This window comes from Dendropsophus ebraccatus, chromosome 4 (assembly GCF_027789765.1).
Source record: "Dendropsophus ebraccatus isolate aDenEbr1 chromosome 4, aDenEbr1.pat, whole genome shotgun sequence".
NCBI classification, from domain to species: domain Eukaryota; kingdom Metazoa; phylum Chordata; class Amphibia; order Anura; family Hylidae; genus Dendropsophus; species Dendropsophus ebraccatus.
The window spans coordinates 103746225-103773600 of NC_091457.1; the positions used below are offsets into that span (position 1 = coordinate 103746225).

The window sequence follows — 27376 nt, forward strand, 5'->3', positions numbered from 1 at the left end:
TACATGCAAATTCACAGTAAAAAAAAATCAGCAGCTCATCTGACCCATGTGAAAGCACATGTAGCATATTGGACAGTATTAGCTAAAGCCGGGAGAGAATCCAAAATACAGAAAAAGGTGCATAGCCTTCCAATATAGCTGTACTCTATGTCGGTTACACTCCTGGTTTTGGCTACAAATAGCATCTAAGATACTTAGTGTAAATTTTACCTCATAGGCAAAACTCCCTGCAAAAGATTAGCGCTTCTTCAAGGAGGAAGAAAACTGTCCTCCTAGTACTACCAATAGGTAGAAATCTATAGGCAGCACCAGCGAGACAGCTTTCTTCCTCCTGGATGATGGCTAATTTGCATTAGCCTTCAGCATGCTACCAAAGGTGCTTTCTTCTAAGAAAAAAACCCACAAAAGTATAAATATGAATAGTTTTGCTTTAAGTGATCATGAGGTTGCGTACAGGTGGCAAAGAGGGTGAAAAGCCATGTTTCACAAGCCAGTGAATAAAAAGCCTGATGATTGTTAAGGGTGTCTAGGGGGTGAATGGTATCATATTGAAATTGATGTAGGGATAAAGAGGGACCCTCAGCCTGGACCCTTTCCTTCTGGGGAACACATAAGGACAGCGATACAAGATGTCACATGATTAAAAGGATTTCATGTAAAATATTAATCATCACAACACCCTGAGACAAAAATGTTTTCTCAACAGTCAGTTTCCATAAATATGTATATGTATGTACACACCAGGTGCGGGGTCCCAAAGCGGGACCTTTCAAATATTCTACAGTAAAATAAAAGACCATAAAATTATTGAAAAGTCACACACAGACTCCAACCCTTTGATAACACTCCATTGCCCTTAATTTAGTCATAACTCCTGGTCTGCAGCAATTCCTTTACAGTCCTATTGGTTGTTGCAGCCAGGAGGGGGCGCAGTTCCATCAACTTGTTTCTTGCGGCGTTTGTTTAGTAATCTGTTGGTGGATGAGTTGAGATCTTTTATCTTCACTTGGTCATAGTCGACTCTCATGGTTGCTAGAGCACTGGTCATTTCCTCCTGGGAGAAGAAAAAATGGTGAGAAATCAGAGCACAGAAAAGGAAACTAGGACAAGACAGCAGGAGAGCGGAACTCTGCATCTCTAATGTTCTGCTCCCAGGGAAAACAGGCTGGGAAAGAGAAGACCAGGGGGGAAATGGGATCATGGAGAGAGAGAGAGAGAGAAGAGTTGAGGTCAAAGGGAAATTATTAGGATGTGATGCATTAGAAGACTATAGCAACTAGATGTTGTGGACAGGGGCAGTTACATCTGAGTGCCGGGACAAAATATCAGATGGAAAAGATCTGGAATTAGATAAAGACATTTAAAAAAAAGATCTAGAATCAGGGTAAAAAGATCAGGTACAGAAGAACAGAAAAAAAGAGAGGAAGTCAGGGTGAGATGATTTAGATTAACAGAGAGAACACAAGAAGGGGACAATCTAGGACCAGAGAGAAAAGATAAGAATGGGAAGATTTGAGATCAAGAAAAAAAAAATAAATCAAATGGGTTTAAGAGGAGAGGTTCTGGGATCAGTTTACAGAAGAACGGAAATAAGAGAAAGGAGGTCAGGGTGAGGTTTAGGGGAAATGATCTTGGTTAACAGAAAGAACACAAGCAGGAGACAATCTAGGGTCAAGCTGTGAAGATTTGGAATCAGGAAGAGCAAATTATAAAGTAAGCTAACATTTATATAATAGCAGAAATAATAGAATTCAAGTAGGATCTGACGTCAAGGAGAGAAGATCAAGGAGAAAATCTGCGATCTGTAAGAAGACAGCAAAAACTGTGATGTACTTGGCATAATAATTATATTTATTTGTATAGCACCTACAGATTCTTTATCACAAAGAAAAGATCCAGAGGATCCTAAATAATATAAAAAATAGAGGATCTAGATGACGAAAAGAAGGTCAAGAAGAGAGAATCTGTGGTCCAGAAAAGAATGTCTGGGATCAGGTAGTAAAGATTACAAGTAGAGGGTCCGAGATCTGGAGTGATGTAGAAAAGATCAGGAAAAGATTGTCTAAAATCAGGAGGTTCCAGGACCAGGTAGACTAGATCAGAGGGTCTGAATTTAGGAAGAGAAGATCAGGAAACTATGGATTAACCACCCACCTTAACTTCATCCCAATGTTCTTTGTCCTCCTGCAAAACACGAGCCGTGTGTAGTGGAGTCTGTGGGACTGCCATAGATTGCTGCAAGGAAACACATTGTTACCAAAGACCCAACATCTAACAAATAACCTTTAAGTTTCTACAAACACCATCATGATTTAATCCATTCCCCACCAACCTTAGGCCTGGATCACACAGCGTAAGACACCGGACGTTCTGTGACCTGGCTGTGTCACAGAACGACCGGTGTCTGTAAAGATCATCCCGGATTAACTTCATTTGTGCCGAACTGGGATGTGGGCGCATTTGTGTGTGCCCGCATCCTAATTCACCATAGCACCCATGAAAAGTGCGAGCGGCCCCTCTCCTCTATTTCCAGACTTGGGCAACCCCTCTTTTTTGCCCGGCATGGAAGATCCAGTGTTCCGCACTTGGTCCTGTACAGGTAATTTCCGCGCAGCCTCTTTCCTCTCAGGCTTGAATTGGCTGTCTTTGTCTTCGCTCAATGACCTTGCGGACCCTTCACCTTTGGGATTCTGGCGGGCATTGCAGCTACACCACTTCCCTCATTCCCTCCCCAACCCCTCCTGCTTCGCACGGCCACATACCCAGTTTGAATCCCTCTGTCTGGGCTCCGGCCCTTCCCGCCACACTCTCTCTCTTCTATACGCCATGTTGGGTTCGCCTCCGGAACAGCCTCCACCACCCTTTCTCAATGCTTGAGAAGAGGACCTCAACATTACGTTTTCTGCAGCGCAGGTGGAGCGTGTCCTCACATGTACACACTCAACCTCCATTGCCTCTCGTCTCCAGGAGGCCGGATACAAACTACTCTCTCGTTGGTATCGAGTGCCTACCCGACTCCATCGGATTTTCCCGGAGGTCTCGCCACTTTGCTGGAGGAACTGCGGTGGGGAGGGGTCCCTTCTCCACACCTTTTGGAGCTGCCCTAAGCTGGTCCCTTTTTGGAGGGAAGTATGGCGCATTTCCTCTACTTTCACTGACTATCAGCTTCCTTTCTCCCCATCACTCTTCCTCCTGCATCTGTCGGAGATCCCTCTGAAGTCCTACCGACGCTCTGTGCTTCATCACAGGGTCAACGCCGCCCGTGCCTGTATCCCCGCGCTGTGGCGTCAACCCGATCCCCCGAGTATTTCCATGTGGCTCCGTAAAGTGGAGGATATCAAGCGCATGGAGGACCTCACTGCGCAACTGCATGACAGCAACTCTCGTTTCTTTCGGACGTGGTTTCATTGGGAGCAATTTACCGAATCAACCGAATTTCGGTCCCTCCTGACTCCTGAGTGAGGAATGGTCCCCCCCCACTCCCCTCTCCTCCCCGTTTTCCCCTCACCTCCCTCTGGTAGCTTTTCTGTGTCCTTTTCTTTGTTCTTTTCTCCCCCCTTTCTTCTCTGGTCGTTGTTTGAGCGTTAGCTCACTCCCTAGTTGGTTTGCGTTATGCCTACCCACCCACCGGGAGCTGCGGATTGCCTTGGTATTTGTTACAGTTTTATTTCTGACTTCTGTTGTAAGATATGTCTATGCAATAAGGATATGTTTCTATGTCAGTGCATTTTGTGACTGCGGCACGTTGCTGCATGTTTTGTTATATAAATTGAAAAAAGAATAAAATAGAGAATTTAAAAAAAAAAAAGAAAAGAAAAGTGCGGGCGGAGCCACACTTTCCATTGTGTGAACTGGCAGTTCTGTGCGGCCGCTATGAATGAATAGCAGCTGCACAGAACTGACATGTCAGATTTCTCTGCGGCCGCTAGATATCCTGGCCAAAGTGTATACTATGTGCATACACTCCGGCCGGAACCCATTGACTGCAGCGCAACATAAATTTTCTACTATTCACGGCCGTTGTTGCAAGTTGGCAACAATGGCTGTGATTAAAGGAAAATTTACGTTGTGTGAACTTAGCCTTAATTTATTATAAGCTATACATATTTTACTAACATATCTCAGACTCCCAACCCTGCACCCGATGAATCTGCCCCACTGTACTGATGAGCTGAACATACATTTATCCAGGGGTGGTTCATAAACTGAGTGATGGTCATCCGCTCTGTTGGCTCTGTCTTCAGAAGATGCTGGATCATCTGTTTGGCTGTGGGTGGACAGAGGAAAAGGAAGTAAAGTTAGTGTCAGTTTCAGTCACCAATCTCAAGTAACTGCTATGGGTGGTGGATTTTAGTGTAACATTTAATGTACATCAGACAATTGCTATTTAGCATCAATTATTCAGCTTACATCAGAGTCTGCTCCACCTGACATAGATACAGTTTACAACATTCTATCATGCATAGAACAATCCTACACTCCTCAGATACTCGGCTTTGCTTATCTTGCACTGATATGAAAGGGCTTTTTTTTCCAACAAGTTATCCACTATAAAGCACAGCACAGTACAGTGTTAAGAAGCCTCCTAAAAAATGGATGGAGCACTTGGTGGGCATGAGTGCTGCAATTTATTCAGCCAAGAAAAAATTAAAAATGTACCTCCTTGTGCAGGATTGGTCAGACTCCTATCAATCCCCTTCTTATTCCCTATCCTGTATTTGGAATATCCATTTAATTTAAAGTCTGTGTTATACTCTAGTCACATCCTTATCTGTATGGCTAACTACAGCACAGGACCTACTTCTTACTGCTATGCCATGAAATGGTGCTGGACTGACCAGTCTGGCACTGAGCTGGGGGTTAATTTACACAGTACACTACTGTAGATAGCATGTGGGGAAAGAAGAGGTTACAGATACACTGAGCAAAAAAATAAAAACAACAGCACAGTAGGAGTTACACTAAGCACTGAACTGCTACTTGTGCAGACAACAAGTCAAATGCAAGTAGAAGGGGGACTGCAGCGTGTACATACACAAATAGGTGTCTACTAAAGTAGACCGAGCCTTGAGCATAAAAAAACACAAAAAAATGCAACAGCTCACCGCAATGGCAAGATACAGACCCACTATAGACATGAAAATAGTTAAAAGCAGCCCCCCCCCCCAACTGCCAAAAAAACTTCCACAAAAATAATGAGGCTCTACCATTTGAAAATAGTGTAAACTACCCCACCATGTTTCAGTGGCCTCATAAAGGGGGCAGTCCTACACTGTACTATGGCCTCTCCATGGCATGTAATATGCCTATGCTCTGGGCATGCAAGATCTGTCTTATACCGGCACAAGTAAATAGAGGCAGCCACTCCCCCATCTGGAACACAGAAAAAAATACATATTTATTCAGCTCTCCTAGAACACCATTCACACTAGACAGGAGCACGTTGCTATGGCTGAAGTTGCAAACACACAAAAACACAAAAAAATGCAACAGCTGACCGCAATGGCAAGATACAGACCCACTACAGACATGAAAATAGTTAAAAGTTTTTTTGGCAGTTGGGGGGGCTGCTTTTAACTATTTTCATGTCTGTAGTGGGTCTGTATCTTGCCATTGCGGTGAGATGTTGCATTTTTTTATTTTTTTTTTGTGTGTGTGTTTTTGTGTGTTTGCAACTTCAGCCATAGCAACGTGCTCCTGCCTAGTGTGAATGGTGTTCTAGAAGAGCAGACCAAATTTGCCTTTTTTTTTTTCTGTGAGCCTTGAGCATGTTCGAGTTCATCTGTACCCAAACACTCTGCATTTTATTACCAGTGGCTAAAGAAGGTTGATGCAGCCAGTGGCGGATTAAATGTACCCTGGGCCCCGGGCTGTCCACCCAACCTGGCCCCCCCCCCCCCCCAGTCAATTCGCCCACATTATAATCTGCTACTGCGTCCCCCCCCCCCCCACTGTCCCCAATAAACACTGCCTGCCTGCCTCCCCTCCCTGCTGGCCCCAATAAACATAATGTTTGGTCCCTTGCTGCTACCCCCAGTAAGCATTGCCCACCCCACCTCCACTGCCCCCAATAAACATATCGCCACCTCACCTGGTCCCCTGATGTTGCCCCCCCCAAGGTCACAGCAGCACAGAGGATGTCAGGAGAGGAGGGTGCTGATCTTATAGGAGAGGTCCAAGCAGCACAGAGGATGTCAGGAGAAGAGGGTGCTGATCTTGTAGGAGAGGTCTGAGCAGCACAGAGGATGTCAGGAGAGGAGGGTGCTAATCCTATAGGAGATAGTCCCCCTTTATAGATGGTCCCCCTCTTTCCCCCCTTATAGATGGCCCCCCTCTTTCCCCCCTTATAGATGGTCCCCCTCTTCCCCCCTTATAGATGGTCCCCCTCTTTCCCTCTTTCTAGCTGGTCCCCCTCTTTCCCCCTCTATAGCTGGTCCCCCTCTTTCCCCCCTTATAGCTGGTCCCCCTCTTCCCTCTCCCCCCTTATAGCTGGTCCCCCTCTTCCCTCTCCCCCCTTATAGCTGGTCCTCCTTTTCCCCCTTATAGATGGTCCCCCTCTCCCCCTCCCTCATAGATGGTCCCCCTCCCTTTATAGATGGTCCCCCTCTCCCCCCTCCCTTTATAGATGGTCCCCCTCTTTCCCCCCCTTATAGCTGGTCCCCCTCTCCCTTATAGATAGTCCCCCTCTCCCCCCTCCCTTATAGATGGTCCCCCTTTCCCCCCCCCTTATAGATAGTCCCCCTCTCCCCCCCTCCCTTATAGATGGTCCCCCTTTCCCCCCTCCCTTATAGATGGTCCCCCTCTCCCCCCTCCCTTTATAGATGGTCCCCCTCTTTCCCCCCCCTTATAGCTGGTCCTCCTTTCCCCCCTTATAGCTGGTCCTCCTTTCCCCCCTTATAGATGGTCCCCCTCTCCCCCCCTCCCTTATAGATGGTCCCCCTCTCCCCCCTCCCTTTATAGATGGTCCCCCTTTCCCCCCTCCCTTATAGATGGTCCCCCTCTACCCCCCTCCCTTACAGATGTTCCCTCTCCCCCCTCCCTTATAGATGGTCCCCCTCTCCCCCCTCCCTTATAGATGGTCCCGTTCTTTCCCCCCCTTATAGCTGGTCCTCCTCTCCCCCCTCCCTTATAGATGGTCTCCCTCTCCCCCCTCCCTTATAGATGGTCCCCCTCTTTCCCCCCCCTTATAGCTGGTCCCCCCCCCTTATAGATGCCCCCCAGTGAGTAAATAACACAAAAATAACAAAATACAACTCACCTACCCTGCGTTCCCCCGTCGATCCTCTCTCCGTCTGATGCGTGGCTGCGGGGGGTGTCCGGTCCTCTCCCCGGCAGCGCACGCATCACACAGCTCCTAGTGCCGCCTGGGCCCTGACTTCCGGTACGTGCGCTCCAGTACCGGAAGTCAGGGCCCCAGGCGGCACTAGGAGCTGTGTGATGCGCGCGCTGCCGGGGAGAGGACCGGACACCCCCCGCAGCCGCGCATCAGACGGAGGCAGCCGGAGACTCTTGTGACCGCAAGCGAAACAATGCTTGCGGTCACAAGAGTGCAGTGGCGGGCCGGGCCTCCCGGGCGGCATTATAATGTGGGCGGCAAGGCATGGCCCCCCCCGGAGCCTCGGGCCCCGGGCGGCCGCCCAAACCGCCTACATTATAATCCGCCATTGGATGCAGCCCTACAGCAGCCATAGGTTGTATCCATGCTTTCCAGGACTACCAGATGATACACCCAACTTCTCCTGACACTGGTAATAAAATGCTCAGCATTCAGAGAAACTGGACCATGCTTGAGGTTTGTTCATCTCTAGTGTCTACATAAATGACAGCAGCTCAGAACTTTATGGGCGGTCAGAGGGAAAACTTGATTTACCTTTCAGGGACAATGTGGATTTTCTAAAGAAGTCAGACAGGCTTGTTTTGCATGCACACTCTCTCTCCTGCACATGGCACTAGCTAAGCCCTGTCTGAAATTCTTTTGTTTTATCTTGGTCTCTCTGTTAGAAGAAGTGGCCTTCTAGTAGACAGCAGACTGCAGAGAAGTGAAACACCTAGCGGTCAAGGCTTTAGAACTTTTTCTGAGGTGAGGAGTCATATGTGGTAAATACTTACTTACAAATATGTTAGGAAACACCTAGGCTATAAAATGGTGGGAAGCTGCAATGGCGATGACCCCTAATGCACCAACAGTATTTTAAAAGCAGCTTTGGTTGTGATCAGAGAAAATAATGTAAAATTGGTATAGTGTTTGTGTAGTGCCATCACATATTATGTATATACAAACTATGGGACACTGATGAAAAGCTGATAGACAGAAATAGCTGCTCCTTGAAGTCTGCGTACCTTCCTCTGACACATCATTCCACTCTGGTGCTGGGAATTCATACTGCCCCATACGGATTCTTTTCTTCATCCCAGGAGAGATGGCTTGGCCAGTGTTTGAATAGAAGGGAGGATAACCACAGAGCCTGCGAATCAAAACAGATCAGTAATGAGCCAAACAATTATGTATCTGTTTCTGGAACAGATGGGTAACAACCACTATGGATAGTACAACTTCTGCAGGCGCTTACACCCAAATATATCACGTCCCTAAATGTTGATATATAATAAATATATTGTATATATCTCATGTCCCCTAATTGCTTTATAATCAGAGTCTTTCAGTAAGGAGCCTTGGAAAGCTTAGAGAAAAGTGAAAGAGAAGAGGTGGATAAGCGTGATACACTTACAGGATGTACATGATGACCCCCAGGGACCACATGTCACATGACTTGTCATACTTTTCTGGACCCAGCACCTCAGGAGCTGCAACGAGGAAAAATCTGTTACAATGTATCTGTCCTTTAACTGGAGCCACATGACTTGTCTAACACCTAGAAGTCCTCTATGTTCCCTATGTACTTAACACCCCCTCCCTATCCACTTCACTCACCCACATAGTAAGGAGTGTAACATGGAGTCTGCAATGCGTTCTGAATTGTCGTCTCCTTAGAAAAGCCAAAATCAGTGATCTTCAGTTCTGCATTGCTGTCCTTCGATGTGTAGAGGAGGTTCTCAGGCTGCAGAGGTTAAGAATTAAAAAGTCCTCAACAATTAGTAAGTACAACCAAGTATAAGGATATAGCCACACACAGTGTTTTGAACATTTTTTTTTTGCTTTCGGTCTGTCTTTTTTGGACATTTTTTTCAGGGCTCAAAATAAGGCTCTTAAAATGGTGTGTCTACATAGCCTAAGGCTTGGTTCACACATAATATTCTGGTCAGTATTAGTTTTCATTTTGGTCAGTATTGTTTAGCCAAAAGAGGACGTTTAACCGATGCACAATAAGGCTATATTCTCACACAGCATTTTTGCTCAGTATTTTGCAACCAAAACCAGGAGTGTTCTGAAAACGCAGAAAGGCTATGATCTCACACTGTTGAAATTGAGTGGATGGCCACCATATAATGGCAAATAATTGTCCTTATCTCAAAATAACGGCCATTGTTTTAAAATAACAGCAATTATTGTCATTAAATGACGGCCATCCACTCAATTTCAACAGTGTGAGAACATAGCCTTTCTGTGTTTTCAGCCCACTCCTCATTTTGGTTGCAAAATACTGAGCAAAAATACTGTGTGGGAACATAGCGTAAGAACAGTCAGTATCAGAAACACCAAATGACCAGCTGTCAGAAAGCACAATCAGTATAAGGCTATGTTCACACAATGCCAAAAAAGAGAGAAAGGTGTCCGCTTTTTCTATTTAAAAAGAAATCCGTTATTTCCGCAATTTAACTGACTGCAGAGCAATGCATAGAAGTCAATGGGATAATGGACGTCCAATGCACACAATGTGTAAAATCACGGACGTTATCTGCGCGGACGTCAAAATAATGATCATGTCAATTATTTTCAGACATCTTTTGTAAACACCAGACGTTATTTTTTTAGTTTAGTTTTTTGTTTACACATGGTTTTCTTTTTGTCCTTTCTCTGTTTTTACTATTAAATTCAATGGACTTTTTAATTAAAGACACATCCAAAGGCCAATCAGACCAGCTAAACCAGAATATGGACCAGCAGCTGATACTGCACTGACGGACAGCCAATCTTCAAAATAACGGACGTCATTTTGGACTCAAAATGACCGTCTCATTTTAAAAAATTATTATCGCATAAGAAAATACGTTGTGGGTACATAGCCTAAGAGAAGGTCCTTTTACACACACAGATAATCAGACAGATTTTTTAAGTCAAAGCCAAGAATGGATTGTTGCCTTTTAACCTATTTTGTCCTATTACACCAAACCATTTTAGTTGATAATCATTTAAAATAATAGGGCCTTGAAGGTCCTTTTACACAGAAAGATTTATCTGACAGACTATTGAAGCCAAAGCCAGAAATGGATCTGAGAAGAGGAGAAATCTCAGTCTTTCCTTTTGACACGTTCTCTGTTCAAGGCTTTGGCTTAAAAAAAAGTCATCTGTGTGTGTAAAAGGACCCAGAAACCAGATCACCAGCCTTCAGTAAGAACACTTGGTTAAATGGTGTGCTTACACAGATTATCTGACAAACTTTTGAAGCCAAAGCCAGGAACAGACTATAAACAGAGAACAGGTCTGCGTAAGCACTGACTTCTAAAGGGGGGTTCACACGTCTGTAATTTGGCCATAATTGGCAGGGTCTGTAATTTGTAACATCTGCAAATTATGTGTCATTCCCCCCTTTTTTTTCCAATCAACCCCACTTTTTGTGGAACAGCCTGATTATACGGTCCGCAAAAATTGCAGACGGGTAAATGTGGCCTTAGAGACATCTGTCAGTAAGAACATCTCGTAAAACACCAGACCAACACTTGTTACCAACAGGTATCCTATCTATAGGAAGAACATAAGCTAGACCCCCACCTGCAGGGGCCCACTCTATGGGTTCATACCTTGACATCTCTGTGAGCAATATTCAGTGCATGGAGATGCTGAATGGCCATTCCAATGTCACGCATGATTTCAGATGCCTCTGGAAACAGATAAGAAAGAATCATTAAACATGTTCAAGATCTCTGCTTATTGTCAGTGAACGGGAGCAATAAATGTTTTCACCCAGGGGTTGACCACCCACCCAAACTTGCTCACACAGCTGATATGATGGTACAATGAATCCATGTAGCCAAGTAACACAAATCTCTTACTTGTCCTGGACTCCAAGCTGATAGCTCCTACCTGAACTGATACAGTACACTGTGACAAGTCTATCATCTGTGTGAGTAAGACTAGGTCAGGACAAGTGTTCTATTCACAAATGTCTCCATTCACTGACAGCAGATACTTTGAAAATGGTAACAAACTGAAACCAAAGTAACATTCATGACGCCATATTCATATTTATTGATCCAGCCCCCCCCCCCCTCCCCCAAACAGTGTCCTGTGTTTTGACCTCACCTCGCTCAGTAAAGGCCTGGTCCCCTCTCTTCTGGATGCGGGTGAAGAGCTCCCCTCCCTGCATACTACAAAATACAGAAGACGCAGTGAGAAGAAAACACAAGAAAAAAAAAAGAGATCATCACAGTGCTGCTGTAAAGTGAACTGCAGCAAAGCACTGACCACTGGAGGACAGCAGCTGTGCTATTCTGACTATTAGGGTATGTGCACACTGAGCAACTCTAGCGGAATTCTGCCCGAATTCCGCCATAAAAAGCGGGCGGAATCCGCGTGGAATTCCGCCCGTGTAAATGCAACATTGCTCCTTTCATAGAGAATAATGGGATTTCCGACTGCCCGTGCACACAGAGTAAATTTCCGTCCGAAATTCCGCGCAGAATCCGCATTCCGCCCAAAGAATGTACATGTCAATTCTTTGGGCGGATTCCGCTAGAGGAATCCTATAGAAGTCAATGGGGTTTGAATTCTGCTGGTAATTCAGCTTGCATTGCGCTTGATTTCCGCGCGGATTCCGCTCAGATTTCGCCCAAATTCCGCTCAAATTCTGCCAGAGCAGAATAGGCGAGGAATTTCAAGCAGAAATCTTTCAGCTACAATTCCTTGAGAATTGCTCAGTGTGCACATACCCTTACATGTAGGACTTGTGTGACCTGCAAGCAGGACCGTTCCTGTCATGAGGCAGGCTGCAGATTTGTGGGGCAGCATGTTTTATGGAGTGGCCATAAATTATACTGTGTACTTTACACCACTCACCTCACTGACCCCATGACCTGTAAATGATAGCTGGGCACAGACATAGAATTCAAAGAAGTAGGGACTGCAAATACTCTGCAGGTATTGTTATATGCTTCAGACATCATTATACTACAAGTGCTCACTACCCCTTTATATGGAGCGCAAGGTGTAATGGTAGTATGATCATGAATAAGATCACCATGAGTAGTCCCAATGCATTAACTCCTGTATATGTCAGGTGCTTTTATTATTGAAGAAGGAATAAAGATTGAAGAATTATTTACACACTTTATTTAAAATTTTACTGTCACCAACGATGGAAGGTAGAGCTTGAATGGGTTGATATATGTAGGAGCTGGATCTGTATCCACTCATCATTACAAGCTGCACACACACCTTATTTACTTATTTTCATTAGGCATGGGGGGAGGGGGTGATAGGGCAGTGTGGGCACTGGAGGGGGGGACCTTTTCAGGTTTCGCCTCAGGCAGCAAAAAAACTAGAATTGGTCCTGCCTGTATGTCCCGCCAGGTATAACAGCGTGTAGTTTATTATTATTTCTAAGACTATTATTATTTCTTATGCAGATGTTATATGATTATGTTTTATCATTATGTCAGTGGTCTCCAACCTATGGCTCTGCAGAATGTTGAAATATGATAGGAATTGTAAATCTACCACACTTGGAAAGCCACAGGCGAAAGATAGACACTGTATTATATTACTTTAAATGATATGTTCAGTGCATTGTTATGCTATGTTACTACAAGTATGTTACACTATATCTTGTTCTGTAATCTGTTTGAATATATGGTTGTTATTTCCCATTAAATTATACAGTTATGTTATATAACAATAGATTAAATTTGTCTTTTTTATTACATTAGGTATTTTTTTTATATATTATACATTTATATTAAACAACATTGTCTTATATTATTATATCACAATATGATTATTTTATAGTATTATTATATACTCTTACCACTCCATTACAATGAGCAGACATCGCTTCCCTCGGTGGATGTTTTCATAGACGTCCAGCACGGACACGATGTGTGGTCCTCCAGATGCTCTGGTGTGGTACTCCACCTCTCTCCGGGCCTTAGGACTGTCGTAGAGAATCTGCAGAGACACAGAGGAGAAGGTTGGGATAAATTCAGAACAAAACCAGCTGGAAAGCTACCCACATCCACTCACATATTATCCCCCCTTTATCACTTTGGGCTTTGTTTTACAGGTTCGGCATGTGTTCAGTTTTGGTGCAATTGTCACCTCTATGTCTGCAACTGACACCATGATACGTCTTAAAGGGGAACTACATTATTAATAGCAGAAAACGGAAGCAGATCAAAGTCCCGTCCGGCTGTGGTAATCCACTTCGCTCCTGTGTGCAGCTATCTTCACAGAAATGATTTCTGCTTCCTCATAATGGTATTTCCAGTCCTGTGATCTGATCATTCAGAGTTATCATATGAAGACTGTCTAGGTCTAAATCTCCCTCCCCATCAATGCTTGCATCCTACCAAGCATTATCTAAACAGACATTGACGTGGATATGGATGAAGACATCATGCCTATGACAAAACTGAACAGCCTGTGTACAGGAAGTGTTGCCATGAGGACAGAAGAAGAACTTAAGGCTTCCTGTACCAGGTCACTGATATCTCCAGGTAATACTCTGGTGGTCTTAACTGTGCAGTCTAAATGTCCACCTAAATAATGTATTTATAGTACATCTAATATGCCCACAGATATAAGGACCCAGTATATACCTCATCCATGTAAACAAGAGCTGCCTGTTACTGATACCCCCAATACCTGCTGCCAGAGAATGTCCCGCTACTTTGGGAGCCCCACACAATTGCTTCAGGAGCACCCTCCAAAGAGCTGGGAAGTTGGGGTGCACAGTTCCAGCCACTCATAAGTGTGAATAAAGGGGGAGCAGTAAATCAGCGTCTGCATAGAGACAGGTGCACTGCAGCGTGCTAAATATAACATATATAATGCATGGGTCAGGGTCATGAAACACCGAAGACAACAGTAACATCATCGTCCTTCTCTTCTCCGCAGTGCCTGCCCATCCTCCACTGCTGTTGATGAGAATCTGCCTCGCTCTGTTGCTATGAGGAAATTACCAGAATTGCTTCTATAAAAGCCATTTATGTATTGTGCAGGTTAAAGGCACAGTAGTCTTAAGCGGCCAGTATAACCAGAGCTTATAAATGTGCAGAAGCAGTAGCAGAAGCCACAGATTATGCTGGGACTGGCCTACTACCTAATGTGTAACGGCAGAGATCGGCATATTGGATTTGATCCCATCCATTTATTCCGGGTACGACAAACTGCTAGAAGAATTGAGAGCCAGCAGGCTGTAAAGCAATGTGTGGCCCCCACTACTGCAGCGCTTCCCTGGCTTGGTGGCTGTAAAGAAGTGGGAGACCAAGTGGTTGTAGGCTATGTTCACACAATGCCTTTTTATGACTGTTTCATGGACAGCCCTCGTTTTAAAGCCAAAAAGGGCCCGGTTTATGCAAATTATGGACATTTTTTGCCACCAAAATTAACACCTTCCAAAAAAACGTCTGTGAGGCCAAAAAAAGACAATTTGTGAACTACAATTAACTTTTTACTATATAGTCCTATGTAGAGGGTATATTAAGCAGGAGAAGAAGATGAAACCACGTTATACCTCGTTCCTTGAGGCGAGATCTTTCTCTGAACTCTGACCTTTCCAGGCAGCAGTCATTAGGTGGGAAGTGACTGCACCCACCCACTCACCTACTATCTGGGCTGGCCTCTGGCTCTGCTACTCACAGCGTGTACAGACCTGTCCTTCTTGTAGATGTCCTGTCACAGCTTTGTATCTAGGTCTCCTGCAACCCCTTCTCTAGCCACCAGTTTGGACCATTCACACCTTTGGCACATCCTACCATGTTTCTTGCTCTCTACTAGCATGCACATGTCACCACCATCTACTCCCCAAGGGTTGCCACCTCCATTCCTTACCACTTGTGTGGGCGTTCTGAGGACCTTGGGCGGATTGATGTCACACCAGCAATCTACACTTTTATAATGGTTATCTTAACACAGTCACCACTGTAGAGGTCCTGGCCTTTCCCCAACCTATCGACCCTCTTAAATATTAGCCAGTGCACATATAAGCTTAGGAAATCCTTCCTGATAGAGTCCATCTGTACACACCCAAAGCCCTTTTTACAGTATAACCGGCATGGTTGAAGCCTGGGCATCTGCCATGAATGCCTGAAAATGGACCCACACCCATTATTACTGCTTCTCAGCTACCTTAATGAGAGCCCAATGACTTGAGGTTTTGAGGTCTGCAACTGACTGTAATAATATGCCTAGAGAGAATCCCAAATAATTTCTCCCCATGCCACCAGCTGTCTCCGAATGGCTCAACCTCTCCTGCGGCTGCACATCAGCCAACTGATTAAGGATTTCATACGCAGCTGCCTCATATTTCCCACCCTATCTCAAGGTTTGTCTCTGAAGTACCACCAGAGGGATCGCAAGCGGATCCTAATCCTGCTGGCTACGCCAAGATGCAAAGCTACAAGTAGACCACACAATGTCTTAGGTGGAAAATTTCCAAAACACCAAGGCCCTATTACACAGAGCGATGACGAATGATAAAGACTAACATCATCTGAGGAGCGAGCAATCGTTCACCAACCAACAGATCTGACGACAGATTATCTGCCAAAGATTTGAAGCCAAACCCAGGAACAGACTATAATCAGAGAACAGGTCATAAAGGAAAGACTGGATTTCTCCTCTTTTCACATCAACTCCTGGGTTTAGCTTCAAATCTTTGGCAGATAATCTGTTGTCATATCTGTTGGTCGAATAGGGCTGTAACGCAAGGGCTGCACGGACATCGTTAATGATATCAGTGAAGCCCGATTATCGAGCTGTGTAATAGGCTGTATGCTTACCCAGTGCGTCAGGCCATCTAATATGGCCTTTATTGTCTCACACATCATGCCACAGCCACTGTACATTGTGTACACCAATGACACCTGGTATTTTAATACCCTCTGCGCCATTTTCGTGATATTACTAGTTTATTTAACATGCTAATGAGGCATTTTGGTCTACTGGGGTGGGGCTATCTGGCCACTCTGTCCTAATAAAAACTAGTTATGAGGGACGGGCCAGCTGGGCAGGATCGGCCCCAGAGCATCGAAATGCATTTAGCATATTAGCATATTAAAGAAGATTACCTTCATCCATAGATCCTCCAGGTGACCCATTCAAGTCATGCAACATATTGACATATTTTTACACAGACAGATATATCTGACAGATTATTAAAGCCAAAGCTAGGAATGGATTTGAAAAGATGAGAAATCTCAGTCTTTCCTTTATGACCTCTTCCTGGCTTTGGCTTCAATAATCTGTCAGATAAATCACAGCCTGTAATATACTCCACAGCTATTCTGTTTGCAGTCACTGTGTACATACATTACAGTATTTATCCTGCACTGATCTTGAGTGACTGCTGTTTTTCATACTCCAGAGCTGCACTCACTATATTGCACCTATTCTATAATGTGAATTTCCCAGCATTCCCTGCTTGTTGTCTTCTCGGTGCTTGCTCTGGTGATCTGCGTTCTTCTTGTGCTTTTCTTCATGTTGTTAATCAGAATTTATGACATTTATGTTTCTGCATGTGATGAAGCCATCATTGTGTTAGAAACATAATTCGCAGTCAGGTATTTAAGGGAGCAGCAAGAAGGTGACTCTCCCCTCCCCCCGGAGCCCTGGTCACCGGATAATGATTAAGCCACTGACTCAAGCTCCTAATCAGATAAAAGTGTTATATAGAATAAAATATCAACCTGCTGTGTGTGAACGCCGCCACAATCTGCAATCCAAAGGGGGATGTCACAGTGTGATAATACTGGCTCTGTGACCCTTATCTGAGCTATGTATAAACCAACCACTTCTCCACCCAGCGACAACTATGCAGTGGTGAACCACATATCATGGCGAATGAGAAACTTTACTGTTGTCATAGTGGGCTCAATGTTTTAGTGGCTATGACAACTAGACATTCTCTTACAGTCAGGTGATATGAGTCTCCAGAGTTCATTGTCGGGTAGAGTTACCCTTTAAGACGTTGTACCCGGGAAGTCTCTGGATATAGGAGGGGCACTTTCTAATCAGTTTCTTTTTAAAGATCAAAAGTCACTAAGAGAAGTGGGATATGTGCGCCTGTCACAAGCCACCCAGCTCCGGTTACAGGAGCAGATCCATCCCCTCCTCCAACACAGGCTGAGAAATAAAGCAAAGAATTCTGGGGACAACCATTGCATCAACTCACATTCAGGAGGGGGTTAGATTGTGAAATCAACAGATTTCAGTCTTTGCAGTTTACCAGGAACTAGTGATATTACTTTCCACAAGACACAGGGCCCTCACTAGCTGGTGATGTCAGTGGTTCACATTGTCACACATGGTTCCTGGAATTTGTAGATCTTTATGTGGTCTGGTTCCATGTGACTGAGGGGAATCAGGCCGAGTACTGTCAACACATATCACCCAGCTTTCCCGGAATCAGATATAACTGGACACAATAAAACAATGAAAGAATTATACCAACAGAAAGCACAGAGTGGGGTCAGTACTTTAGAGAATGTCCCATTAGAACTTCTGTGGAACTACAAGATTCAGCATGACCTGTAAGCTGAGAAGATATCAGGATATGACCTAGTTATAATTGTCCTGCTTGTCTTTGCTACATCTGTTCCATCATGTATACGCTATGTAACTCCTACACAATTCTCACAGACACTGCGCCTAGATCATTCCGGCTGCAGCATGTTCCAAGATTTCTATTATCTGCACATTGTACTGAACTGGGGTTATAATGGATTCAGTGCCTGATGATAATGTGCAGTCAGTGTATGTCAGCTTGTATGTTACTTTATGCATACAGTATATGTCGGTGTATCTAGTGTTGTCCGTGTACCTGTATGCATACAGGTGTGTGTATACATATATATATGTCTGTGTATGTGAACTTGTGTGTTACTGTAAGTATACATATACCTTATATGGCTAGGTTCACACTCTGTAAAAATGATGACCGCTTTTCATAACATTGTCCATCACTGCACAAATAATGTTAGTTAATTTTGAAATAACAGATTTTATTTGCACAATAACGGCCGTTGTTTTGAAAGCCAGATGTCTGTGTATCTAACAGTATATGTCTGTGTGTCTGTATGGATACAGGTGTGTGTGTTAGGATTATAAACTGTGTCTATATAGTTATAAAGTGGGTGGCCACTTTATTAGAGCCCCCTTCCCTCTCATGGTGGTCACTTCCTTGTATGGAAATCAGAAACTTGACCCCATAGTGCAGCATAAAATCAAATGAGATCTGTGGATCAGTTTAGTGTGAATCCACAATAAAATGAGAAAATCTAGTGACCTGAAGGAACAAGGCCTGGTCATCACTGATAGATTAGCCAGGGACAGGATTTCACAAACTGCCAACTTTGTGGTATTTTCCCATGCAACAGTGTTGAGAGGGAACAATAAGATGACTAAAAGAGTCAGAGGACGATGTTAAAGGGGTTCTCCAGCGAAAATCTTTTTCTTTCAAATTAACTGGTGTCAGTAAATTATATAGATTAGTAGTTTACTTCTACTTAAAAATCTCAAGTCTTCCTGTACTGATCAGCTGCTGTACATCCTGCAGGAAGTGGTGTTTTCTTTTCAGTCTGAGACAGGAACTGTCCAGAGTAGGAAAGGTTTTTATGGGAATCCCCATAGAAAACCTCTCCTACTCTGGACAGTTCCTGTCTCGGCCAGAGATGTCAGCAGAGAGCACTGTGTCAGACTGAAAATAAAACAACACTTTCTGCAGGACATACAGCAGCTAAGTATAGGAAGACTTGAGATTTTTTAATAGTTTTACCCCACTTCATCAGATTGATGAAGATGAGAGTTTGGCACAAGCAGAATGGATGAATGAACTCTTCCTGTCAGGGGTCAACAGTCCGGGCTAGTGGAGGTGGAGTAATGGTATGGGCAATGTTTTCTTGGCACACTATGGATCCTCTGATCCCTGTGGATAGTATCATATGTACAACGCTCTGCTTTAAAAATAGATGATAATAAAATAAACATAAATAACTTTCTGTAAAAAAATATTTGATAGAATGCATATGTTAGTGTTAGTAGTTCCATATGTGTCCACGCATACTATGACAAGTGTGTGTATGTGTATGTAGGTGTATGAATAAGCAGATATCTGTGTATATACCAAATGTACAGCAAGTATATGTAAAGAAGTAGATATATATGTGAAAGTACATGTCTGTGTAAATATGTAAGTGTACGTATACAAATTACGAAGTTACGAGCGTTCACACATTTCTTGTGTGTGTGTGTACAAGTATATATTATATCTGTACATGCTGTACGTAGGTGTATGTATCTGAGCTTATCTGTATGCTGTCAGGGTCTGGGTGAATCTGTAAGCTGCACATTGTACTCTGGGACATTTTCACACTCGTGACACAGATGACATCACTACCTTCCAAATATAACTGATGAGATCATTACTTGATCAGGATACATGCATTGCTGATACTTAATTATGAAGACACCAGACTATAAGTACAGTTGTGCTTAAAAGTTTACATACCCAGCAGAATTTTTACTTTCTTGTCCTTTTTTTTTTAGAGAATATGAATGATAACACAAAAACTTTTTTCCCACTCCTGGTTAGTGGTTGGGTGAAGCCATTTATTGTCAAACTACTGTGTTTTCATCCAAAACATCCAAATGACCCTAATCAAAGGTTTAGATACCCAGTTCTTAATACTGTGTACTGCCCCCTCTAACATCAATGACAGCTTAAAGTCTTTTGTGGTAGTTGTGGATGAGGCTCTTTATTTTCTCAGATGGTAAAGCTGCTCATTCTTCTTGCCAAAAAGCCTCCAGTTCCTGTAAATTCCTGGGCTGTCTTGCATGAACTGTGCGCTTGAGATCTCCCCAGAGTGGCTCAATGATATTGAGGCCAGGAGACTGTGATGGCCACTCCAGAACCTTCACTTTGTTCTGCTGTAGCCAATGACAGGTCGACTTGGTCTTTTGTTTTGGAATGTTGTCAAGCTGGAACGTCGAAGAATGTCCCAATGCGCAGCTTCGAGGTTGATGAGTGCAAATTTGCCTCCAGTATTTGCTGATAACATGCTGCATCTTTCCTTCATCTTTGACCAAGTTTCCTGTGCCTTTGTAGCTCACACATCCACAAAACATCAGCGATCCACCTCCGTGCTTTACAGTAGGAATGGTGTTCCTTTCATCATAGGCCTTGTTGACACCTCTCCAAATGTAATGGTTATGGTTGTGGCCAAAAAGTTCAATTTTGGTCTTATCACTGCAAATTACCGTGTTCCAAAAGTTTTAAAGATTGTTGCTGTGCTGTTTGGTGTATTGTAGGTGAGATACTTTGTGGCATTTGCGCAGTAATGGCTTTCTTCAAGTGCCTCCTTATTGTGCATCTTGAAACAGCCATACCGCTACTTTTCAGAGAGTCCTGTATGTCAGCTGATGTTATTTGTGGGTTTTTCTTTGCATCCTGCCAGTTGTGGCCAAAATTTTTGTCAATTTGTGTAAACTTCTATGCATGTTATCAGGTAAAAACCAGGGTAGGTGAACTTTTGATCAGGGTCATGTGGATGTTTTTGGTTGTCATGATTGACCTGTCATTGGCTACAGCAGAACAAAGTGAAGGTTCTGGAGTGGACCTCTCAGTCTCCTAACCTCCATATCATTGAGCCACTGTGGTGACATCTCAAGTTCATGCAAGACAGCCCAGAAATGTACAGGAACTGGAGGCTTTTTGCCAAGAAGAATGAGCAGCTTTACCATCTGAGAAAATAAAGAGCCTCATCCACAACTACCACAAAAGACTTTAAGCTGTCATTGATGTTAGTGGGGGCAATACACGGTATTAAGAACTGGGATATGTATACTTTTGATCAGGGTAATTTAGTAATTTAATAATAATAATTTTGGATGTTTTTGGTTGTCATTAATATTTAAAAAGAGAAAACATAGTATTTTGACAATAAATGGCTTCAGCCAACCACTAACAGTGAGTGTGAAAAATGTTTTGCTTTATCATTCATATTCTCTGAAAAAAGGACAAGAAAGCAAAAATGTGTAAACTTATGTTAACTTTTGAGCACAACTATATGTATCGTAGGATAGTAACATAGGGAGAGATTTATCAAAGGGTGTAAAATTTAGACTGGTGCAAACTGCCCACAACAACCAATCACAACTCCTCTTTCCTTTCACCAGAGCTGGAAGCTGAGCAGTGATTGGTTGCCGTGGGCAGTTTGCACCAGTCTAAATTTTACACCCTTTGATAAATCTCCCCCATAATGTTACTTATTATATAATGATACATTGTGACTAACTATGTGTTATATCCTTGTATTACAGTGACTGAAAAGAAATCCTATTAATCCAGGAAGAGATGGCATGTTCTGGTATATTATTTATACTAGTTTACTAGAATTATGCCATATGTGTATACTTTAATGCTGATTCAGCAACGTTTATGAGTTCAGCTAGAGTGACTGTAAAAACGTGTCATGGCGGTGCGTGCTCCGTCTGCGGCCTGACACAATCCAGACTTGTCTCCTCGTGGAGACACATTCCAAGGTGACACACCTGTGTACCAGGTGTAACACGCCCTCAGTCACAATACCAGTCACCCAACACCCACAACAGTAACGGCTGCACTCACAGCCCTCCCTATGGATCTCAGCCCCGGGCTGAAAGTATTTTTGCACATATTGTTGTACTACAACTTCCAGCAAGCCTTCACATATTCTCCATTTCCCTGAAAAGGCTTCTATGAGCTAGTATAGCCCTATGAAGTTATTATCAAAATTGTTCAACTGGAACAAATCTCTCACAGCAAGGAGAAGAATAAACTTCCAACAGATGTGGATGGTAAATCGGCAGTAAGTGAATGTAAACTTCTCAGGGGTAAACATGGAGCTATCCAAAAGATAAAGCTAAATAACACAAAGACCATGTGAACCCATGTCTTCTGTTAGACACAGGTTCGAGACAGGAAGTGAAGATAAGAAAGTTACAGGATCATAAAAAGGTTGCGGTGAATTGCAGAGCCCTGACCATCTACATGAACATGAAGAAATGGGGGAAGATTCAGGGAAGGATGATGATACAATACAGAGGATGATGAGGGTGATAAGCGAGGACTATGGTGACCACCATAAATGGCATCAGCCGGGGGTTACCAGTTAGGTGATGCCAGGATGTTCTTCATGTAACCATTCCACACTTAGCATGTTAGTCAAGATGGGATTCTTTAGTTTTTAAGGTTATAGAACCTGTCTTTTCAGGTGACTTTACAGGATAAGGGCACTATTATATAGGCCAATATAATCCTGTGTAATGGCCACCGATGAGCTGACGAGGAAACACTCCTTTGTTGGCTGCTTACTTTGTTCGGCCTTTCTAAGAAAACATAGTTTAGTGAACATACATCTCCTTATGTAATGAGGGATGTGTAACTGTCAAATAATGGAACAAAGGGTCATACGGACCATAGCGCCCCTCCCCGCACACTTGTAATAGGCTTGTTAAATAAGCACAATTCTACAACACTGACAGCAAGCATCGCCCAGTGTAATAGTCCCCTTAGCTATCTCTGTCTGCTTCTGCTTTCTCAAATCTATTTCCATATAAAGGTATAGGCAGCATGTAATCTTGTCTCTCAGTTTCAAACTTTCTTATTCGCGTTTGAATTTATGCAAAGTTTGTAGAAACTACAGTGACCATTCCGATTTTGATTCTCATCAAAGAGACAGTACACTTGTTTGAGTGCATTCATCCCTTATATCAGCCAGGGGAGGGGAAAGGCTGGCTCTGTAGGACACTGCAGGACTGCACACCTCCAGGCAACCCCTGCTGGGTCAGCTTGTGTTATACACAGCACAACATGCCTGATGGCCATAGTGTGAATGCAGCTCTAGATGTGATTGGAGTAGAGATAAACTCCTGACCTGGGAGGAATGACCAAGCATTGGGTTGCGGTGTGCTGCGGTGGTGTGGCTATATTATAAGTAAAAGTGTTGCCAACAACTCAGCAGCCTATCTGTTCTGGTAAATATTTTTTAGCCACAATGTATTCCTGGGATGTCATAAAAGGCCAGCTGCATTCTGGGGAATATTGCTCAGCTTACATTACGACGTCCCATCCGTGGCTCAGAAAAGCCTGTGAAGATGACGCGTTATTATAGCTTATATTATAGGACCCAATAAACCTTAAAAACTGAAAGACACATGGAACTACAGGTGACAGTCTGCTTCATGTGGAAGTTTCCAAGCATCAATCACTCTGTGTACAAGGCAGGCTATACGGCTATACGGCTACTGAAGCTATATGGCTATACGGCTATGTGGCTATATGGCTATTGAGGCTATATGGCTATACGGCTATATGGCTATTGAGGATATATAGCTATACGGCTATATGGCTATTGAAGCTATATGGCTATACGGCTATGTGGCTATATGGCTATTGAGGATATATAGCTATACGGCTATATGGCTATTGAAGCTATATGGCTATACGGCTATGTGGCTATATGGCTATTGAGGCTATATGGCTATACGGCTATAGAGGATATATAGCTATACGGCTATATGGCTATTGAAGCTATATGGCTATACGGCTATGTGGCTATTGAGGATATATAGCTATACGGCTATATGGCTATTGAAGCTATATGGCTATATGGCTATTGAGGCTATATGGCTATAAGGCTATGTGGCTATATGGCTATTGAGGCTAGGGAAATCTGTCACCAGGACCCACAGGTAAGGCTATTGCTGCGCACTGAAATGACAAATGCCCCTTCAATCTTTGTAGTCCTATTATTTCACCAGTTCATCTTGTCAGAGTGCTTTACTGATTTCAGTCTACTGATTGCTGAATAGTGATTGCTGCTCTGGATGTGAGTGGAGTATAAGGGATGATATTAGAGTAAAAGCTCTGTCCAGACATCTCATGTGATTTATGGAGCCAGGAGATGAGTGAAGGTGTCCGCGCCATCATGAAGTCATCGCCACTGCTTTTAGATTTACAAGGGATTGTTCACATAACTTCTTGCTGACACTTCCTGTCCTCATGTCATGCCCCAGGTAGAGTGCATCTGCTTCTCATCTCATACATACAGACCTGTGGCTCGCCAGCTGTTGTAAGACTACAACTCTAAGCAGGCATGCTGGGAGCTGTAGTTTATTAATGGCTGGGGATCACTGCTGCAGACCTCAATAATAATACACACCCTGATAGGAGAACTTTCCATAGTATTCACACATCTACCTCTTCAGTCTATCATGTTTGCCCACCCTGACAGGGAATTGTATTCTTCTCTGATATCAGCCACTTCAGACTGATCCCAGACTGACTGTAGGGGAGGTAAATACACTCTATTGCTCCCTGTTATCAGTCACCTCAGTGTAAAGGATGAATGGCAGCAGGGACACCTCCCTGTCCCCATGGTCACTTCTCTTCCTCCTGTATACTGTATCATGGCTGGCCCTTTCATGGTGCCTATGGATGGTGCTGTGCCCTCTGTACTGTGCTGGCAGCCACTTCCCACATAATACCTAGCCCTGCTGACCACCACTGACCAATCCTAAGCCTGCCCGTCCCTGGGTGCCAGGGCTCCTGAAGAAACCTGTGCCAGTCTCCCTAAGCTGCCATTCACCCCTGGTCACCCCTCCTACTCCCCTGTCCCAGCCTGATCTAGGAGCCTGCCCCCTGGCACCCTCACTCACCACTGGTCACATCACCTACTCCCCTGTGCCAGCCTGACCTAGGAGCCTGCCCCCTGGCACTGGTGCCCATCACTTACCCCTGGTCACCCCTCCTACTCCCCTGTGCCAGCCTGACCTAGGAGCCTGCCCCCTGGCACCAGTGCCCATCACTCCCCCCTCCTACTCCCCTGTGCCAGCCTGACCTAGGAGCCTGCCCCCTGGCACCAGTGCCCATCACTCACCCCTGGTCACCCCTCCTACTCCCCTGTGCCAGCCTGACCTAGGAGCCTGCCCCCTGGCACCGGTGCCCATCACTCCCCCCTGGTCACCCCTCCTACTCCCCTGTGCCAGCCTGACCTAGGAGCCTGCCCCCTGGCACCGGTGCCCATCACTCACCCCTGGTCACCCCTCCTACTCCCCTGTGCCAGCCTGACCTAGGAGCCTGCCCCCTGGCACCGGTGCCCATCACTCCCCCCTGGTCACCCCTCCTACTCCCCTGTACCAGCCTGACCTAGGAGCCTGCCCCCTGGCACCGGTGCCCATCACTCCCCCCTGGTCACCCCTCCTACTCCCCTGTGCCAGCCTGACCTAGGATCACTCACCTTGAGGGCGCACTTCAGCCCGGTGTCCCGGCGGTAACACTCCAGCACTTTGCCATTGATGCCCAGACCCAGCACTTGCTTGGACACTTTGTAGTCATCGGTGATGGCATGGCGCTTTATGTCGTATTTATTGCTCGGTGCCAGGCTCGGGGTGCTGTCATTGCTCGTCTCCTGCAGGTTGGCATTTTCCTCCATTGTGCCCATTTAAGAGTCTCCGGCGAACAGCAACCTCATGGCGACAGCTCGGTGCTAAAGTCCTGGGGACTGTGACACCCACAGTAAACCTGCTGTTCACCCGGGAGGAGGGAGCGGAGGAGAAGAGGAGGAGGAGGAGGAGGCAGGAGAGCGGGGAGGAGCGGAGATTAACCACTTCCCTGCCACAGGCTGTCATTCCCAGGCGGCGGTCAGTCATTGCTGAGAGAAGTGACCGACTGTCCCCTTAATATCAGCCCCAACCAACCCACTGACACAGACGGATCATTGCATTAAAGGGCCACAACCCCTACAGGTCACATCTTACCAGTGCAGGGTACTGTCCCTTTAAATGTACCCTGTGTGTCAGCTCCCTGTTACTGGACTGAAAGACTGTACAGTGTCGCCAGACAGATCTGCCATTTCACACTCCGTACAAATTGTCCTGTGGATCTGCAGCCTCACTGTAGTAAAATCTGGAGATTTGGGGGACATATTGGAAAACCAAATTGTGTGGATTTTGGTGCGGATTTACTGATCATGATTTTCAGTGCAGAAAATGTAAAGGTCCCATGACATTGGTGCCATCCCTGGCATGGATATGTTGCAACATTGTGAAAATGGCGTGCTGACCGTGCACAGGGAGGCAACTGCCCCAATACTTTCAATGGCCTGAAGGTGGATAGCTGGCGACTACAAGTTCAGGTCATTTTTATATGTGAGAATAGTCCTAAAATGATAAGTGCAGCAAACCAGAATTTCAAGGTAATGTTCATGGACAGACATGGATCCAATTTACTTCTATGGCCCGAATGTAGTCAGCCAGTGACTAAGTTTGAGTTATTTCCTATCTGAGTTTTCACACTAACTCAAAATCAAATCAAAGCAAACAATACCTTTGAGAGAGTAAAAATTCATATAAATGTGGGAAATGACCTTAAACGGAGGGTCCTTTTAGACTAAGTGATTTTTAACGATTAACGATTGCAAGCGAGATTGTTTACCATTTACCAATAAATCATTCACCATATTACTCAGAATGATAGTCAGTAGTTCGGATTGTTACTATGATCCTTTACTGCATCTGATCCCAGCAAATGAAGGAACAATGTGGACATGCACTGAGCGATTAGTGAACGAATGCGGAATTACAGAGAACAATTAGCAATTCTTCCCTGAACCAAAACAACAATTAGCAATGATTTTGGTGTCAGCACCAAAGGAACGATGAACCATTTCTCATTGGTCGTTTGATCGTTTCCTGTATTTACACAAAATGATTATCCTTTAAATTCAAACGATATAACAATTATTTGTATGATAATCGTCCTGTGTATTAGGGCCCTTAGTCACTATCTGACCATGTTCAGACCACAGAAATAAATAGGGCCTGTGCTAGCTGGAAGGCACAGTTGTGGCATGAATACAACCCAAGACAAAACATGCGTAAGCCTGGAAAAAGACCCAAATTTCTAGTCACTAGCTAATCACATTTGGCTATTGAAAGTAACTGGGGCCCATGTCTCTCTCTCTATGTGCGGATATATTGGCACCCTATTTCTGATGCCAGGGA

General features: G+C 44.4%; 1 protein-coding gene across 1 annotated transcript; it reads right to left on the reverse strand.

Moving 5' to 3' along the window:
- Nucleotides 1-410: 410 nt before the first annotated feature.
- Nucleotides 411-25915, reverse strand: MAPKAPK3 (MAPK activated protein kinase 3). Its single transcript, XM_069968676.1, has 10 exons — nt 25612-25915; nt 13143-13282; nt 11423-11487; nt 10921-11000; nt 8933-9059; nt 8730-8805; nt 8341-8465; nt 4182-4267; nt 2155-2235; nt 411-1054 (listed from the first exon to the last, which is right to left on the reverse strand). Exons 1-10 carry the CDS (start codon nt 25813-25815, stop codon nt 902-904), a joined length of 1137 nt encoding a protein of 378 aa, XP_069824777.1. The 5' UTR covers nt 25816-25915; the 3' UTR covers nt 411-901.
- Nucleotides 25916-27376: the final 1461 nt, after the last annotated feature.

Excerpts from the sequence above, each read along its gene's own strand:
- MAPKAPK3 (XM_069968676.1), bottom strand. The coding sequence starts at position 25,815 with ATGGGCACAATGGAGGAAAATGCCAACCTGCAGGAGACGAGCAATGAC. Across the intron at positions 11,488-13,142 it reads CTGCTCATTGTAATGGAGTG|TATGCAGGGAGGGGAGCTCT; the intron begins GTAAGAGTATAT and ends TGTATTTTGTAG. Across the intron at positions 1,055-2,154 it reads AACATTGGGATGAAGTTAAG|GAGGAAATGACCAGTGCTCT; the intron begins GTGGGTGGTTAA and ends TTCTTCTCCCAG.